This window comes from Hoplias malabaricus, chromosome 17 (genome assembly GCF_029633855.1).
Source record: "Hoplias malabaricus isolate fHopMal1 chromosome 17, fHopMal1.hap1, whole genome shotgun sequence".
In the NCBI taxonomy this organism is placed as follows: Eukaryota; Metazoa; Chordata; class Actinopteri; order Characiformes; family Erythrinidae; genus Hoplias; species Hoplias malabaricus.
Window position 1 is genome coordinate 13653177 of NC_089816.1, and position 19094 is coordinate 13672270.

The following is a 19094-nucleotide window of genomic DNA, read 5'->3' on the forward strand; positions in this document are numbered from 1 at the left end:
GCTGGTGCAACATCAGGACTAACATAACTAACAATATGTTAAATATTTGCCAAAGACTTTTAATATGAATTATTCCACACTTCAAAGTTCATTAAAGATTAAACATATGCTGCAGTGCTCATGTTAAAAGAACTAAGTGAGTGAGACACTTGATGTTGGAACATTTCTGTGAGGATTTAATTGCACTTGGCCAGTTAGAGAGCATTAGTTTTGTCAGACACTGACGTTGAATGATTAGTTCTGGAGAACACACCACTACAACACAACCCACAGATAATGGATGGAGCTTAATCACTGCAAAGATCACAGGGGGTTTACCAAGTCTACAGTGTGTCTGGGTGCACCTCAAAAGAGCTGATGCTCCTATTGAAACGGAGCTCATTGTTAACTGTACAAACTTGAAGGTGAATACATTTTGACTATAAAAAATAGTCTGTTTATTTCAGCAATGAAATTATAAACCAGACACTCTCCTTGCCACCACCTGAAAATAAGCATTTTCTTTTTAAAAGTGTTATTCTGAAATAAATCAAAGAATCTAACCCATTTGCCAATAGGCCAACAAAAGAACTGCTAACAAACAAAACAAACAAACAAATGAATAAGCCAGTAAGAGGTGTCTGTGAGAGAGAATTATAATATAAAATAGAAGTGGAAAGTCTAAGTAATGAAAGTGTTATTCTAAAATACTACTATTTATTTTAATTGAATACCATCTAAATAAAATAATACATGGATGTAATCATTTTGTTTTTTATTTATTATTATTTTTGCCATCTTCTTCCTCCATAACAATCTCTGACATAAATGTTTCCATTGTTTAGCCCAGCACCGTGTCTGACACTGGTGTGCTATATGGAAGACGATTGGTTTGCCAACTCAGACATTGGAAAAGCACAGCTGTAGGGCACATTTTCAGTCAGTCCCAGTACATAGCGATCCCTGTGTGGGGCACCACATGCTTCCATATATTTACCGTCACATTTCTCCAAAATCTGCACCGTCTCCCCAATCTCCAGGGGCAGCCCATGCTGAACCGTTCCACGAAAGTTTGCCAGCACTGAAACGGCAAAAGAGAGGTCTATTAATAATCATGCAGCTTATGTACATCCTGCATGCGTGACTCACACATGTGTGTGTGTGTGTGTGTGTGTGTGTGTGTGTGTGTGTGTGTTTGTAACTTCTAATTACTGAAGTGCATGCCTCTGAACTCTTTATTCAAACTGGAACTAGTCAATAGACTGAGGTTTAAAGGTGGGAGATGGCACTGATTCAGTAGCAGGTTCTGTTATGAGGATTTAATCCAGGTTTATTCAGCAGAAAATGCTGGATCGGGTAATGCATAGAAAGAAAGATTTGATCCTGTACTGTAACAAATCTATCCTGAGAAAACAGTCTTCATATGAAATGTAAGGTCCACTTTTAGAAATTCAGCGTAAGTGAAAGGCTACAAAAAGGAAAGAGCTTCATATTTAGATATTTTTTATTTTTTTTATTGGAATATATATTATAATATATCTCTAATAATATTGGCAATGATTATATATATATAAAATCATTGCAAGTTGTAGCTATACACTTGTTAAATTTTCCCCCAAACATATAGTGCTAACAAGTGGGAGATGCTCTGACACAACATAGTATGGCTCAACACACTCGAAGGAGAATTGGCTTTATAAACTACATAAGCATCCAATTACTCTTCAGGAAAATAACTACACTGCAAGCAAACTCAGTCAGAAGCTAAAAAGCACAGATTGTCATAATAAAATGAAAACATGCAAACAACTTAACAATGAGTGGGATTGAGATCTTAAAGAATGTGTATGAGGTCTCTTTCTCATATCTTATGTAACTCATTCTTGTTAAGTTGGACCCCTGCATTTCATATCCTGCTCCCACGCATGATTAATAAATCTGAATACTTTTATTATGAAGTGAGGTTACAAAAAGGGCCCCATAAAAAGAGAATTCCATGTGTCACTCAAATGCACTTCCAATGTTTGGGCGTTTATTTTTATTTCTCACGTAGAACCAAGTATCTTTCTGCTTTCCTAAATACAGCCTTAGTCATACTCAGGTTACATAATTCTCAAATAAGAGCTTCTCTGAGAGAAGAACCATGGACAGATATGCTGCTAAAGCACAGCTTCAGGAAAGTCTCTCCACATTTCCATACTAAATCAACTCTCTATCACAACACACAGAACACATTCTCTCCCAAAAGCTCATCTGCATATCAGGTGAGGAGATTAGAGCCTTTACCACAGAACACATGAATATGTAACGGCCCAAAGAACACGCAGAAATGTATAAGACTTCTGACGCCTCCCACCAGCAGGAGGACATTTAAATAGCTATGTCAGCTTTTGGAGGAAAAAAAAAAGCAGACAAATCTGCTTTGCAATGCTTGCTGCCTGTCAGCGCTTTTCTCTAATACATACAAGAGCACAGGAACAAATTTGTGGCACTAAATATACAGCAAACCAGCCTCCATTGCAAATCACAAGCACCGTTTCAATGCTGTTGTGTGCAGATGGTCTTATGTTCTCGTTTATCAGCTAAATTACAAATTACATACACAGATATATCAGTGCTTCGTGTAGTGATTAATTAGTTGAACAGTGGACCGAGGTGGATACATTTTCAATAACGATCTTTCTATCTGAGTTTTAGAATATCCTACTATGATTTTTTGGCCATGAGAATAAGTGTGCTGGTTTTTACTGGGAAACGCTATACTAATATTCATGATACTTGGTTATACTAACATATGTATGCTATAAATGAACTTAAGGTCACCATGTTTAATGTCAAGTGTCAGCCAGAAGAGTAGATAAGAAAGGAGTACTGGGCTTTTGGGAGTACCATTCGTTATCTTTGGAATGAGCTGGATCGAGTATTTGTGATCCAAAACTCAATACAGTTTTGGAAACACAGATGATGGACAATAAGTTCTGGATCACTATGTCCATTCCAAAGGTACTGAAAATTTCTCCAGCTCCAGTGTTCAGTACTCCTCTCTTATCTTTTTAACCCTCTGGCTTGCTACTGGCTGAATAATGCGTAGAACTATACATTCGCTATATATCACACTAAACTAATGAGGGACTAGGGATTTGGGGCATGTTTATATGCATAGCTGTAGTTTTTATTTCTACATACAAAAATATTTTACAATGTTCATTTTAACCAAAGCCAATTTTCCAGAATATTCCATTGCTTCATAGAAGCCTTTGTTAATGACAGTACTTTGCACTGATCACCTTCTTGATTGAGTTAATGAAGCCTTCAGGAGAGTCAGAATGGGGGAATCAGGTGGATCTGATTAGAGCTGCAATGAAACTTCGCAGGAGCTCATTAACAAGCAGTGAGTCTGTATGAATATTTACCTTGAGTCTATTGTAATATTGATTGGCTGAATGCTGTTTTTTGTTGTTGTCATTACACAGGTTGTAATAAGTAGGATGAGTAAAGTACATTTGCCTGCGTTTCTGCTCTGAGCTATTTGCCACAATGTTATTATCACACGTAACTAAATGGAAAATTACACACTACATTTCTCACATGGTCTTGCTTCAAGAAAATATTGAATCAATATACAGACAGTTTACTGGCTATTAAAAATATCAAGAACAGCACACACTTTACTCTAGGCCCCAATGCATGACCCAAATTGCACGATGTCATAAAAACCACAATTACCTTATGTTTTTAAACAAAGTGTTCAATGTTATTTTTTCAATGTTATACATTGTTACAAATATATAATTCACTTCTGGGGGGTATTCTGCAAAACATGATTTCTTAGTTTAGCCACAGTTTAGTCTGTTCAAAAGGAACAGGTCTGTGGGACAGTCCTATTGGACAGTCCCTAAATTTGGGCTTAAGTTAGCTGGCTAACTGAGAAACCCGCTTTATGAAATACTTCCTGGTCCATAGAGTTCATATGCAGAAACTAATCTACAAAATTGGTCTGTTTTGAATATGTTTTTCTGTGATGTCACAAAAACCAACACATTTGCATCCACTTATTCAGCCTATGTCTGTTAACTCCGCCCAGTCCATGCCAAATATAAGGTTGGTTTTTGAGCCACAATATAAAGCAGCCAGTCAAAAAGGTCATTTATGCATCAGTCTTACAGGTGCAGTAACACTGTAATCATAAAAATATATATTAATAATAATAATCACATTAAGGTGTGTACCAGTGCTAAACTCTTTCTCTCACACATGCTAACCATGCTGTGGACACACACTGCTGTCTGGCTCAGATGCTGGATGGCCTGCAGCTCATTTCACATGAGCCAACAGGTGCTGACAGTAATACTGCTGCTAATCCAAAGCACAACAACCTTAAAAATAAAGGTGTGGAAATTCCATAGCTGCACCCCCTTGGTTCCATGAAGAACCTTTAAATGGATGGCAAGGAAACACTCCAGTACTTTGCAACCTCACTGGCTCTATCTGCATTGGCTTCAACCAGAAGTGAGTTAGGGGGTGTATTCCACAAAGCAATATTTTTCAACAGAAATTGCACTAAAATTTCTAGGAAAAAATCAGGGTCACAGTGGGTCACTGGGCACAAGGTGGGAACACACCCTGGAGGGGGCACCAGTCCTTCACAGTGCAACACACCCACTCACACCTACAAACACTTTTGAGTCATCAATCCACCTATGTTTCTGCAAGGTGGGAGGAAACAAGAGCACCCGGAGGAAACGCACGTGGACACAGGGAGAACACACCAAACTCCTCACAGACCGTCACCAGGAGCGGGGCTCGAACTCACAACCCCTGGACATTGAGAGCTACACTACCTGAAAGTTCATGTATTAAACACTGAAGTATGAATTGATGTTTATGTTCTTTTCTGACGTTATGACTGTATTTTACAGATACCTGTATATAATGAGTTAATAGTTCACAACTTAGTTTTGTTTTTCTACCTGTAGATGGATATTCTAAACATTTTTGTAAAGGCAGCAGTTATTTGTGGCTTTGCTTAATCTATACCTCGTCAAAGAAATTTGCAGCATGAGGCAATCATCCCTAGACCCCCCCTGGTTAAAGCTTTGCCCCCTAATCATTAATCTGTAGTTAAGGCCCTGCCATATGGCATCAAAATAGGTTCTAAAGTTCTGAGAACCAAAATACAGAATCCATAACTAATAAATGTCATTTTATAATTGAGAAAACTGTCATGATTCAGAGTTATAAAAACAGGTTTATAAACAGAATATTTCCCTGAAGAATCCATTTTTGCTTCTATTCCACCTTTTCTCGGTTGCGCTTCTCTCAGTCTCGCTTTCACCTCCAAGTTTCTTGCTTTTGACTTTTGACGGTGTTGAGATCTAGACAGTCATTGGCTGCTAAAGTTAAGCCCTGCCCACCCAGCAGATTCTGCTCCCCCTAACCCTGATTGCAAAATGACTCCACGCCTCTTTGAGGAACTGTGCGTTACTAAAAGACATCAGCGTTAAAAATATTTGATATGGGTTACCTGTGTTTGCATCAGGGTAAGATTGGCGTGCTCTCGCTTACGTAGCGGGGTGTGCTAAATCAGATGGGCGGGGCTTAACTTAAGCAGCCAATGACTGTCTAGATCCCGACCTCCGTCAAAAGTCAAAAGTGAAAAACTTCTGGAGGCGAAAGTGAAAACGTATTCTTCAAGGATGTTAAACTCAAAATAGAGGATTATATACAGAAATATTCTGTTTATAAACCTGTTTTTATAACTCAATTCTCAATTACAAATGACATTTATTTGTTATGGATCCTGTTTTTGATTCTCAGAACTTTAGAACCTATTTTGGCGCCATAATGCCACAACATAAAATACAGACAATCAAATCTTAAATTCAAAATCTAAGATTATGTTGATCTTAAAGATACATGTACTTCTCTGATTTATAAGAGCATCCTGGGCCTGTGAATTGGGATCAGACCAGTGTTTCATGACACTGGCAGGACCCTTAAACACAAAGGTCTCTCAGAAAGGTTATGGTGACATTAATTAGGCGCTCAAATGTTACGCAATGGTGGCTTCAGTGTGCTGAGAATACTAATGTAAAGACTTTGCAAACACAAAAATTCATTTCTCAATGTTTTCCGTTCTAAATTTATACACCAGGTTAATACAAATTCTCGGAAGAAGGCTGCAGAATCAGTGAAAATGGTCAGTCTGCTGAATTTCTAACAGCCTCTCTGTTGCTGTGTGTCCGTGTTGGGCCGGAGAGAGTGTGTGTTTGTGTGTGTATATGATAAATGTGTGTAATATTTACCATTTGGCACAAAAAGAGCCCAGAGTGTGAGGCTTCTGAGCAGCACTTGCATCACTGCTGTTGCTAGGCTCGCTCATTTCACTCAACTGTAACTCTCTCTCTCTCTCTCTCTCTCTCTCTCTCTCTCTCTCTCTCTCTCTCTCTCTCTCTTTCACACACACACACACACACACACACACACACCTCTCAACTAATTCATAACCAATAAAGAAAAATATTATTTTAATAACTGCTGAAAGCAAAAAAAATCTCATCCACTAAATTAAAAAAAGGTCACATCGCTCTCTGCACAAAGTTCACAAAAGAAAATCCAGACCAGTGTGTAGTGTACCCTCCCCATCCACTTTATTACAAACACCTACACTCCAAGAAATATACACACCAAGAGGAACCCAGGAATATTCTTTGAAACATAGGACGGAAGAAGCAGAGAGATTTCCTTGAGGAAAATCTTTGAAGAAACATTTTGACTGTTGCCAGTGCAAATATAATTTTCCTCAAATTTAGTTTGATCACTACCTACCTCCTGACACTGAACACTGACTGAACAGAATGCCTTTTCCTAGTTCAACACACTTGAAGGAGAGCACTAACTGCCTAGATTTTTACATTAGCTAACAGACACACATGAAGGCTAGCAAAGTGCTGAGAAATGGGAAGAAGGTGGCCAAATGTGCAGAGGGCTGAGGGGGGTGTATTGGCCTCTTGATGACAGGGGAAGGTCTTATACACTTGCACTACTTGGAAGCCACAAAGAGAACCACTAGTTTCTACCAAGAACTCTTTAAAGCAGAGGTCACCAATCTTATCCATAAAGGGCCGGTGTGGTTACAGGTTTTCATTCAGTCAGTTCCTCCTTAAGTAATGTAACAGTAACAACAGAAATAAGTCAATCTTTCCCACCTATTGAGCAGGAGAGCTCCTTTAGTCAATTTAGTCAGAGACCCATAGTTTCTTTCCCTATTTACAGAGTGAGGGATGCGTATAAACAGTGGACATTTTCTAGCAGGCAAAGACTGGAGAACTAGCAAATGGTAAGGAAACATTCTTTGAATATTACGAAAAGCATTTTTAATTCAAATTAGCATCACTTTTAATTGACTCTTTAGTAGTTTTACACTTATATATAAATCAAATGAATGAGTAATCAGCTGAACTCCAATTCTCAAATTCTGAGCTCCAAGGCAATGGGTGCATGGCAATAGTTGGACCTATCACACCCTGAACTTTAGAGAGTTGTGTCTCTCAGGAGATAAATGTAATACAACCAGGTTACTTATTTTTTCAGTTAAAGATTTGGAACATTTATTTAAAGAACATAAACAAGAGCAAACACTGAAAACTACGCTGAAAAACTAGAGCACCACATCACCGATAGTCCCTGTGGATAGTGAACAAATACAGGCTCTTTGACGTCTAACTGTTCATCAAAACAAGCAAAAGGAAGAAAGTACATCAGTCTTGTGTCTCTGCTGCTCTACACTGATTTAATGCTAATAATAAGGTTTTCTCCAGGCTTAAAAAAAGTTTGTAAGAATACACTGAGCTTCCCAATGCCACTGAAAACCATCCGTCAACAGCCGAATCAGAAACATGCTGCTTGGAGCTTGTTTACTTTGAGTGGGCTGAGGATGGCAAAGCCTGGAGTTGAGGACTAGCATAGCTGGTGTGTAGGTTGTTACCTATGCATTACGTAAAAAACAGCAGCCATTTTCCCACAACACTCCCACGTGTGAGGACACATGTGCCGAGAACAAGACATTCCTGCCATCATCCCTCATCAAAAGCACACAGGCGGCCAGCTTAGCCGCAGCAAATGCAAATGTTCCCTTCTAAGTTCCATTCCTGCCTCTCACGTGGCAGCTGGGCCTTACTCTGCTGAGGAAAATATCTATATCAAGTTAAAGTACTGCCTTAAAGGCCACAATTCTTCCTTTTGAATCAATTCCGGAATCAATGTACTAATTGTCTAGCCTTAGCCATAATGGTAACAACAACCTCCCAACCCCCAACCCCTGAGAGATCTGGCAGGAGCCACCACTGATGAGTGTTGCTGTTTCTGTGGTGAGTGATGCTATTAGTTATTAGAGTGAAAGGTGTGTGGGGGGATTGATTAAATGTTGTGTTGTTCTTGGCAGTCAGGAAGCAAATATCACCACAGCCTTCCAAAGGGTCCAGCAAATCTGAAAATAGCTGCTGACATTTAGATTTTCTCCATATCCCTGAGGAGCTCGATCAGACAGTGCATCCAAACTTTTACAAACCAGATACAGTGTAAGACAGACAATCAAAACAGGCCAATTACATATATCACTTTTAATGGCATAGTAAAAGAAAGGGCCTCTATTAAAGTATTTAAAATGATTTATTAAAAGTATTTAAAATTTAAAATGATTTGAAAATCTGTTTATAGTAAATTTGCATAATTTTATAGTTAATTACAAGACAATTTATTTAAATAACAGATTGATATTGAATTTTGCTGTTCATTCCTGAATTTGATTTTCATTTTCTACAGCTAAGGGCATTCCCTGAAAAATTTCTTTCCCAGGAAAGAAATAGTAATATTTAAGTGTGGATGTAATATTTTGGTGTGGATGGACTAATAAAACACAAGTGCAGAATATACACCCTTTATTACAAAAATTGCAGGTGCTGATATCTGACCCAGTGCAAAGACCAGGGCTGTGGTGTTTTCCAATTAAGCATTTGCCATTAGACAAAGTGAAGACGCTTTCTATCCAAGCTATTCATGCAAGTCCGTGAGAAAGCACTTAAGAGGAGAGGAAGAGGTGGAGAGAGGGCGATGCACCCCACATACATATCACCGTAAAGTGGGTCAGCTCCAGTTAACACCCTAAAAACACAACCGCCATGTATCCTGACATTTAGAAGCAATAGAGGCAGCGCAGCAGGATAAATGAGCTCATCTGCAACATGGCGTGTCCCAGGCTGGGTGGTCTCAAACTAATAAGAGCCTTATGAATTATATATTTACATATCTGACATGTTTCTGTGCATTAATTTCCTAAGCAAAATATCACTCCTCCATATTAGGCCCATTATTGCAATGTCGCGAGCCTCCTGGAATAATACAGCGTTTCAGAAGGTGTCTGATAAATCACACAAAATAAATGCCACAGTAATAAAGAGCGATAAAAAGGAACGTGGCGTTTGCTGTTGCGACTCCTTTCATGTGCTAAGAAGGCTGTGTCCTCATACAGAAAGAGGCTTAAACAACAAGAAAAGTATTCCAGAAAAGACTTCTCCAGTCTTACGGATTTGCAGTGGCAAAATGTTGAAGTTTCAGGTGTGAACAAAGTTTTAGATTAAATGTAATGCTTATTAACATTAATACATTGCAGAAACTAACCTCTAGTATGGCCCACATGAGTCTCATTACTTTTTTGTGATTGTTATGTGCTACAATGCTTGATTTACCTTCTTTATATTCATGTGTTCATCTTGTTTTAAGGATAGAAGTGCTTAAAAAAACTGTATAAATGTGTCATAACTGTGAGTCTGCTTGCTTTTCGCTAAATAGCCTTGTTAGTGACTAACTAGTTTGTTTTGTTTTGTGACAGTAAAGCAGTGTTTTCTTTCCGCAAAACAAGACTCTAGACACAAAACATTCCATAAAGCATGTCACATTAGGATTGGGCGGTATAACGTATACCATATACCACGTTATTTAAAAATTTGTGCAGTATCTCATAACGAGTTTGATATTTATGACAGGTGTATGGTAGTCAAATTTCTGTTCTGTGTCTTTAAGGAAAAGGCCAAATATGCATTTAAGAAAGCCACAGGGAGGGGGCGCTGTGGGAGCTCATTGACTGGTGATATCACACTCTGGAAATGAGTTGAGAAAAATAAATCCCAGTAGCTTACCACAGTTGTGTGTTTAGCACTGAGTTTGGGTTAAAAGAAATGAAGGAAGCTGAAAACAAAATACCCTCCAGAAACCCCTTCACTCGACTTTATGCTCACTGATATGAGGCTTTACCTGCTAAATATGTGTGTTCTGAGCCTCAATTCGCTGGAAAATCGTCTGCTGTGGTGTGCTAAACAAGTGCCTGTTAGCTGGCAAGCTATGCCTCTAAAGAGTTTAGAACTGTCTTATTTCACTTATTGTCGAAGTTTTCTATTTATCCCGCACCAGTTGCTGAAATTTGCTGTCTTAGAAATGGGTTTATATCGTCAACACGTGAAAACCCTTCACTCATGAGGCTCATCCAGCCCAACAGTGCACCTGCAACCCACCGCGGTAATACCGTATTCTGTGCTGATATTTTGAGACGGTATGACGGTAAGAAAAACGTGGATACTGCACATCCCTATTTCACATAATAATGAAAACATGGCATGAGCTGAAAATGTGTCATTCACACTTTGAATAGAGTTCCTCAATTTATTTAATGATCTATGACTTTAAAAAAATGGGCAATATTTTATTAAACTACAATATGCTTCTGTCATTGCTGGTGATACCTGTGACGTATTTGGTGCAATAAACTGTAGAACTGTAGGCTTTTAAAAATACTGGTTGTTGGATCATTTGGATCATATAATCAAAGGGGTAAATTGTCTTCTCAGAGCTTCATTCTATTGATGAACTCACAGTGGTCATAAAAGCCCATTATTTAAAAATAAATAAACAAAAGCCTTTTCTTTGATCGCTTTGTTGACATAAATCAATTACAACAACACAAAATCCCAAGCTTATTTCATCTTAAAGTTTTAATAATATGAAACTAACTGAGTAATATAGCCCTGTACCTATTTGTGACTACTAGAGACTAAGGTGTTAACCAATCAAGCAACAGTAAGAAACAGGCAGTACTGACATATACCATTCAAGAGCAGGGAATTCATTTATGAATACAGATCTCAAAGTTACAGAGTGCAATAAAAATCCCAGACGCAGTCAACAAATTATGATTCATGAATTTTATTTCTGCGTGTCTCTCAGCAACATTGAACCATGTTCTTTCACACTGAGAGGTGGTGAGCTCGTCTGGAGTTATTCTCTACGGAGGAACTGTCTGGACAGAGTCACCAGGCAACATGACGAGAGGAAAGAAGCAGAGAGTGAGTGTGTGGAACTAGGAGTATGTACAGTGAGAGAGGGAGACCAAGAACCACAGACACAGACAGAGGAGAAGAGGACACACTGAACTCTGTCTTTTGGGATTTGTTTGCTCCCCTGTGCTGCCATTCTCTCTAATATCCCGTGACAGATGTCTGGGAATAAATGGCTCCTGACAGGTCGAAAAAAGCCTGTGTCTGTCTACATGCCTTAAAAGTATGTTATTCACTACTTCTATCAATTTGATGTACATTCTAAGAGGGAAAAAAAGAGAAAAACTATCCCCTCGTGCTCTTTGAACAAAAAGTGGAGCAATCAGCAGGAGGCTCCTGTCAACTCCATTAATTAAACAGCCTTTCTAATGCTTTTGGCTCACATGCAAATTGTCTACACGGGACTGTTACCATTTCACTAAGCGTCTCCAATTATATTCTGGCACAACAGTGACATGGAGTAAGTTTTTATTGACTGAGTGTCATTAGCACCCAATTGACTGCTGCAAATAATGAGGCTTCTCGGCTGTGAGACAGTGGGACTTCATTGTAGAATTACTCAGGAAACATAAGCTACAAGTGAACTGAAGCAAAACATTATGCAGAATCTGAGACAATATAAAGAAGGAGAGAGTTCACTGTTTGAAGAATGAACTGGAAAGCTCATAACACTCAACATTGCATCTATTTACAGTGATTGTTCAGCATGTGACTTTCAGTTTAGGGTCTATACATCTTTCCCTTTTCAAAGAGTACATTTTTGAACAAATAAACATTGACACACACTATAACACTGATGCTGCAGGAAATATTCAGACAAATTACAAAAAACTAATAACTAACAAGAAATGGAAGCTTATGCACACTAACCATTCATACTGCAAGCTTTAAGCATCATACACATGCTTCAGATTTTCTTAAGAACTTGAAGATGCTTTATGGCATACTGTTATCTATAACAACTGAAAATAGTACGAGTTTCAAAATGGTGGCACATCTGGTGTTTTAGCTATACAATGTGGGTCTATGTTTGTCCACTGTCATGAACAACACTGTGTCATATAGTGCTAGAAACTAGGGGTGTAATGGTACCCAAAAGTCCTAATTCGGGACGGACCACGTAAATATGTAATTAAATATACATACACTTACACACGCGAAAAACTTAGGAAATCACCCCCCCCCCCCCTTGTCATTTTAAAAATATGTAAACATATGAACATTATGAACATGTATTACATATATATATATATATATATATATATATATAAATTTTTTTCATTCATTCATTTTCTGTTTTTATATAATTATTTAAAATTTTGACCCTAATCAGCTTGAGATATGTTTAAAGGTCTCAAATTCAAGGCAAGAGTTCTTAGCCTCTTTAAAGATTCCCGTCTCCACTTTTCCTCAGTTTCCTTTTTTAATCAACAATAAATAATTATAAAATAATAAACAATGGTTCTTGTTTTTCCTATATTCAGCTCTTCAGTATGAACACATTAAAACAGTTCAGTAATATTTAGTCTGGGTTTCCTTCTCAGATCCCATTAAATATTGTTGTTAAATTGTAAATTTTGGCTTTGCAATACCTTCATGAGTTGCACATACTTATAAGCTGCTGCGTACACAATCATGATGTTATCATAATATTCATTATTTTCAGTCTATGTGCAAACAGCTTGACTTAATTTGACTGACACTCACTGTGTTTTATATAGTGATAAAATGTTTAAAAATATTTTTTTGCTCTATCAGTTACAACACATTAAAGATCATTTCTAGACTTCTTCGAGCAATCAGTACATTCCAAGACATCAGAAAAAAATCCTTTTTTGCTCATATAACTAAACACCCCAGTAAACACTGAGCAATGAGTCTATTCACCTGTCAGCCCTGACACCTTTGCTCTAGTTTTAGATTCAGACCAGAGCGGCTGACAGAGGATACAAGTGAAAGTCGAAAGGTTCGGGTAGTGTGCGGCCGCCCTTTTCAAACATTTTAGACGTTGATGCTAATGCTTTACATGAGGCTTTGACAGCAGTCAGAAAAAAATCCAGTTTTGCTGCCAGCCTTGTGGACAACAGACTAGAGCAGCCAAGGCCAGGCTTAAACAAGGTCAAAACTCAACCTGGGATTTCTGGTGTTAGAAGTGTAGATGCCAAAAAGACTGTAAAATGTGGTAATGATGCAGTGTAGAAAGCAAAGGACAGGACACTGCATTACAGAAGTGCTTATTTAAATGATAATATAAATAATGTCCAAAATATATAGTGTGCACTGGGATCTGTCACAAATTATGATTGATTATTGTCCAACAACTATATACTACATTCTTTTTTGGATATGAAAAATGGACTCTAATTGAAACCCATGAGAAATATAAGACAGAGTGTCGAGAGAGTATTCCCAAAGCAATACCTTCCAAATAAGCACACAATATACAATGGAGCACCTAGCTAGACAGCCGGAGAGAGAAGAATCCTGAGGAGCTGTGCCTGAAATGTACTGTATGCACAACTTTCTGGAATACCTGATGACTATCTGCACAATAACCTCCGCACAGACCAAAGCAAGACAATATATATAGTGCTGTGGATGTTACAGTGCCTCTCGGCTAGCTTGTTATATTACAAACGTCTTTATGGTTTCTAAAGGAAGAGGATTTTCAGAGCTATATTTTTCAAGATGGCTGCTACTGCTGGTTTTAGCGGTGTGCTACATAGTGTCAGGAACTAAATAATCAGTGATGCTCTCAATTTCATTATTCTTTCATTCTGTTCCCCCACAGTGTAAAAGCAGCAGTGTTGTACCAACAGTATGGTTCCTACAGCGTTAAGCGGAATCTAATTTATCTTTACAGAAATTCATTTATGGCTGCATGTTGTGTGGTGGAGTTAGCGGCTTTGCTGTGACTCGAAGAACCATCACCGCAAGGAAACAGGCAAAAGAATGGAGAAAATAGCCGCCAGACAAAGCGTTATCCCACAAGAAGCACTTTCACACCTCACCCTCATGATACAAACAGCTAACAAAGCTTCAGAAGTGACAGTAGCTCATTTTCTGCCAGTGCACAGATCCTAGCTATGAATAATGTTGTAAGCCAGCTATAATGAAAGGCATGTTCTGATGTGGAGTTTTGTGGCATATAAAAGGAAGTATTGCTTTTATTATTATTATAATTGAGTTTTTTTTTCATGAATAAAACCGCTTCTGACACTCTGACAGGTGTTATAATTATAACATCTTTAGAGGGCAGTTGTGAGTAATGTATGTTCATTTGGGCTTAAGCTGTGTACCAGTCATCAGTACCGCTGATTAAAATAGCTAATCATCCAGTTTAACATGAAATTATGATATGTTTATTACAATTATTGACATAGCAATTCTCCATCAGCTGAAATGTCATGTTTATGACCAGTGAATAATTTCCATAAAAACTGAATAATTGGATTAAAGAAATCCATATCCACAGCGCACTATTTCTGGTTTATCCTGGCAATCCTTTGCGACTGCATTCTGACCGACTGCGTGTGTGTGTGTGTGTGTGTGTGAGAGAGGGGGGGGGGGGTATGCAGTTTCTTCCAGCTGTAGGCTATCTCTCTCATGTTGTCCGTTCTCCTGTTGACCAGCGCAGAGCTTGAGTGAAGTCAGCATGTGACAAAGAGCCGTGACTCATCAGCATGCTGCACACACACACAGCACTTGTCATAAATCAGCTCTCACACACCGGGCAGCACGAGAGGAGGACACTACGGTGTAGCCTCGATTCATTCCCATCCACACACAGCAGCCCAGTTACCCCCTGGCCCCCGGGGACACGACCAGTGAAGTGGACAATAAGTGGACGCTTCAAGTCCAACTTATTTGTCTGGTGCCCTGAGGGGGAAATGTTAGGAGATGTGAACAGTGTGTTCTGTGAGTGCAGAGGCTGTAAAGAAATGGAGAGATGTCATTGTGGCACAAGTGTGATGTTGCATTTAAGGCTCAATTATACATGATTACTTTAAAGCAGTGATTAGTTTGCATGATTACAATATTAACATCATAATATTACTATCAATGATATTTAAATAATCTGGAAAGTAATGAGCTACAAAGTTGATTTATTTTATAATTCACTAACATAAGGGTGTAGCAGTATGACAGTATTTACTGTTATCATGTCAAATAACGTTATTACATTATAACATGCTTTTCTGAGCAAACTGTAGATAACAGTAGCAAACACTGATAAACAATGAGAAATATTATGTTCTCAAACCTCAGAAAAACGGTGCCTATCATTTATTAATTTTCTGCTGCCCCTTCAACCTGATCAGGCTCAAAGTTGGTCTGAATCATTGGGCAAAAGGCACTCTGTAAATGGCACCAGTCCATCACAGTGCATCACACGCTCACCCAGTCACACGAACATTAAACTGTTTCATATAACCAGTTGACCTACTCACAAGAGTTTTGGACTGTGGGAGGAACATTGAACACGCAGAGGAAACCCACATTCAGACACAGGCAGGACAAACCAAATTCAAAACAACTTTTGACATAACAATCAGGATTTAGTGACAAATCTAACATTTTCAGAAGGAAAACAACGAGATCTCTAACAACGGGATTAATCCTGCAATTAAGAACAACAGTCCTACATGTTATAATTTGACAGTCAGTACACTGAGCTGTAGGTTCATTTGATATGAGCCAGTCATAGAATGCTTTAGCAAGCTGTCGTTTCTTTCAGGACATGTGGTCTGAGCAGCTGTGAGAAAACTTCAGAACAGTTTTTAGAAGAGAACAATCGTCCATCATGATGAAAATACAGGCTACTTTGTTTACAGCCGTGTGTATTATTTGATGCTTGTTGTACAGTATACAGCAGATGGCATATCAAACTGAATATGCAACCAAGAGGCAGGAGAAGCCAAGAGTACAGTATGTACGCCTCCGTATGTGCATGAAAATGTGTGTATGTGTGTGTGTGTGTGCCATCCCCTGCTGGACACCATCCATATTTCATGAATGATAAAGGTTTCTGTATCTGTGTGCTCCTTCCATAGAGCAGTGCTCTAATAAACAAGGATTCCACTTTACAGAGAATGTCCACCAATTTTTCAAAATGTAGCTAGAATTCAGTCTAAACGACATAAACAAACTAATTCAAAGATATTTGAAAGGAAATATCATTTGCTCTTTTTTTTAGGGAATCAGAATTTTTTACTGTGGTAGCCAGATGTCTGAAGTGTTCAGTTCATCTGAGCTCATTGACAGACAGATATGACACGGAAAGTTTAAGACCATGCTGTAAGAAACATTGCTATGAGATGAAGTTTGGACCTTTCTTAAAAATATACATATAATCATAGAAGAAAGATACATTGAAGATGTTTTATGGCAAAACAGCCCCCCCCATAAAACTTTATTTAAAACAATTTCGTATTATGAACATTACATTAATGACTCAAAATATGTGTCAGCTCATTGTCTGATTTGGACAGGAAACATGTCTATATTTGTATTATAAACTTGTAAATAAATAATTTCCTGGACAAAGAATAGTTTCACTTCAAACCACACTGAATGTCTTAGTTTACCTCTCCAAAAATAACCTGTGCTGCACTTTTACTGTAAACAGCCAAATTGATCCTTACTGGGCTCTGTAGCCTTTATGATTAGCATAACTAGCTGCCACTGCTCCAGTTTATCACCAACACCAGCTTAAAATTTAGCTTCCTATAGATAGATGTCTGCAGTTTACACAGTGTAACAAAGACAAAGATTTTGCTGAAGATTCTCTTTCGCTGTCCTTTATAATTTCTCCTTTGAAAAGGATGTTTGTCATTTCTCTTCTCTGGCTTTTGTTAGATCTTGGTTTTACACATGATTTTGCAATTTTACTCCCACCCTCTCTTGCTCTTGTTCAGTACATACATCATGTCATATGGACACATAAATAGTTCTCTATGAAACCCTTGAATAAACATTTTGTTAAAGAATCCTACTGGTAAATGTAAGTGTAAAGAGCATTTTTAACACATGATATATACCAGATGCGTTACTGATCATTAAGGCTGCTTTAGTCAGTCTCACCCTAGTGGAAATGTTATGTAAAAAGATGCTTGTTATAGATGTTTGTGTTGGTTTCATGTCACTTGTCATAAAAGGCTTATGCAAGTGCAAGTTTATCTTGAACACTGACCTTCAGTAAGGTGTAACACTGCCTGATTCCTTCCAGACTGATACATTTGTTAAGACTCAGTAATGGGTCAGTGAAAGCATGTTTCCATAAATGTGCAGTTTCAGTAAAGCATCTGTAAAAGGCTATCTGCAAAATTCTGAGTCTCTTGACTTTTTCACTGCCACTCAGTTGACTTCAAGCCCATTGACATGCCCACGTCCACTTGTTCACCCATGGGAAATGGCCGCCCAGATTTTGATGGATTGCTCATCTGCCCTACTACTTCCATATGACAAGATTCATTCCTCAAACTGTCAGCTACTGTCACAACAAAACTTCCCTAGACATGGAAATAAAACAGAAGAAAATCTTATATGTCTCCAAACTCTGTTTAGAAAACAGCCGGGGACCATTTATCAATTAATGATATTTTAAATAGTAGTAGTAGTGGACAGATATGATACCAACTTAGTGTCATTAGGCCTGAAACGAACATTCCAAATCTAACTAGCAACGAGTACAGTTTTTTAATTCAAACAAATACTGTATCCATGTACTCTGATGGCCCCACTACAAAGCAAAAATCAAAAAATGGCACACATCTTAATTTATAGAAATAAGCACAATATAAAATCACAGTTGCAATGCTGATCCAAGTGTTCAGCACAATCTCAGAGCTTCAGCATCTCATCAGCATCACAGCATATAGCAGTAAGGAAAATACAAGTGCCTAAATTAGTTACACATTGTATATACATGTATTATACTAAACATAAAGAAATCCCTTTGAAAGCGCTTTGAAATTAATTATGATTTTTGTTATATATATATATATACACACAAATGTACATTGGGTAAATGCTTATATATATATATATATATAAAATTTTTTAAACATGCACAAAAATAAAATGAGAAGGAAAAAAATCTTTCACGAACACAAACAAATATTTCTGTGGATTGCAGCATGTACCAGTGTATCAGACAGACAGTGCCACAGAACAGGGCAATCAAATTACTGAAAACAAAACAGACGAAATATCTTACTGGACTAGGAAGCCGTCAGACTTAATTAAATCATTCGACCTTAATTCTTAATATCTGATCACTGAACAGTTTTTTCTCAGTCAAACACGAAGTGTTAATGACAGGCTGTATCAAAGACCTGGCTGTGCATATAGTCCCCATCTTATCACCCTCATCATCACACCTGCAGTAATCCAGCTATTTCAATACAATTCCCCTTAGAAAAAGACAACAATGAAAATTCAGTCTTACCAACGCCATATTTTTCGTGTTCTGTCGGTATCCACATTTTTCCCGCAATCTAGCTAATAAAATGCATGCTATATACAGGGGAAATTATGCGCGATACAGTCCATATTTTTGTCCCATTGGCTTTGACTGTATTGTTCGGAGCGCAGACGCGCAGCATCCCTCATACAGCACATTTTCCCAACCCCGTAAAAAAAAGAAACAGCGAAGGATCATGGGACATTGAGTCTCTGAATGACAAACAGAAGAAGTCAAACTACAAGGTCCAGAACGCTCCTTCA

General features: G+C 38.1%; 1 protein-coding gene across 1 annotated transcript in view; it reads right to left on the reverse strand.

Moving 5' to 3' along the window:
• The window catches only part of dock4 (dedicator of cytokinesis 4), a 76505-nt gene extending 57522 nt beyond the window's left edge, over nucleotides 1-18983 (reverse strand). The window contains exons 1-2 of the mRNA XM_066649003.1: nucleotides 18817-18983; nucleotides 977-1060 (exon numbers count right to left, since the gene is read on the reverse strand). Of these exons, the coding sequence (XP_066505100.1) occupies nucleotides 977-1060; nucleotides 18817-18853 (121 nt within the window). The 5' untranslated portion in view covers nucleotides 18854-18983. The remainder of the gene's footprint in view (nucleotides 1-976; nucleotides 1061-18816) is intronic.
• Between the last annotated feature and the right edge of the window lie 111 nt (nucleotides 18984-19094).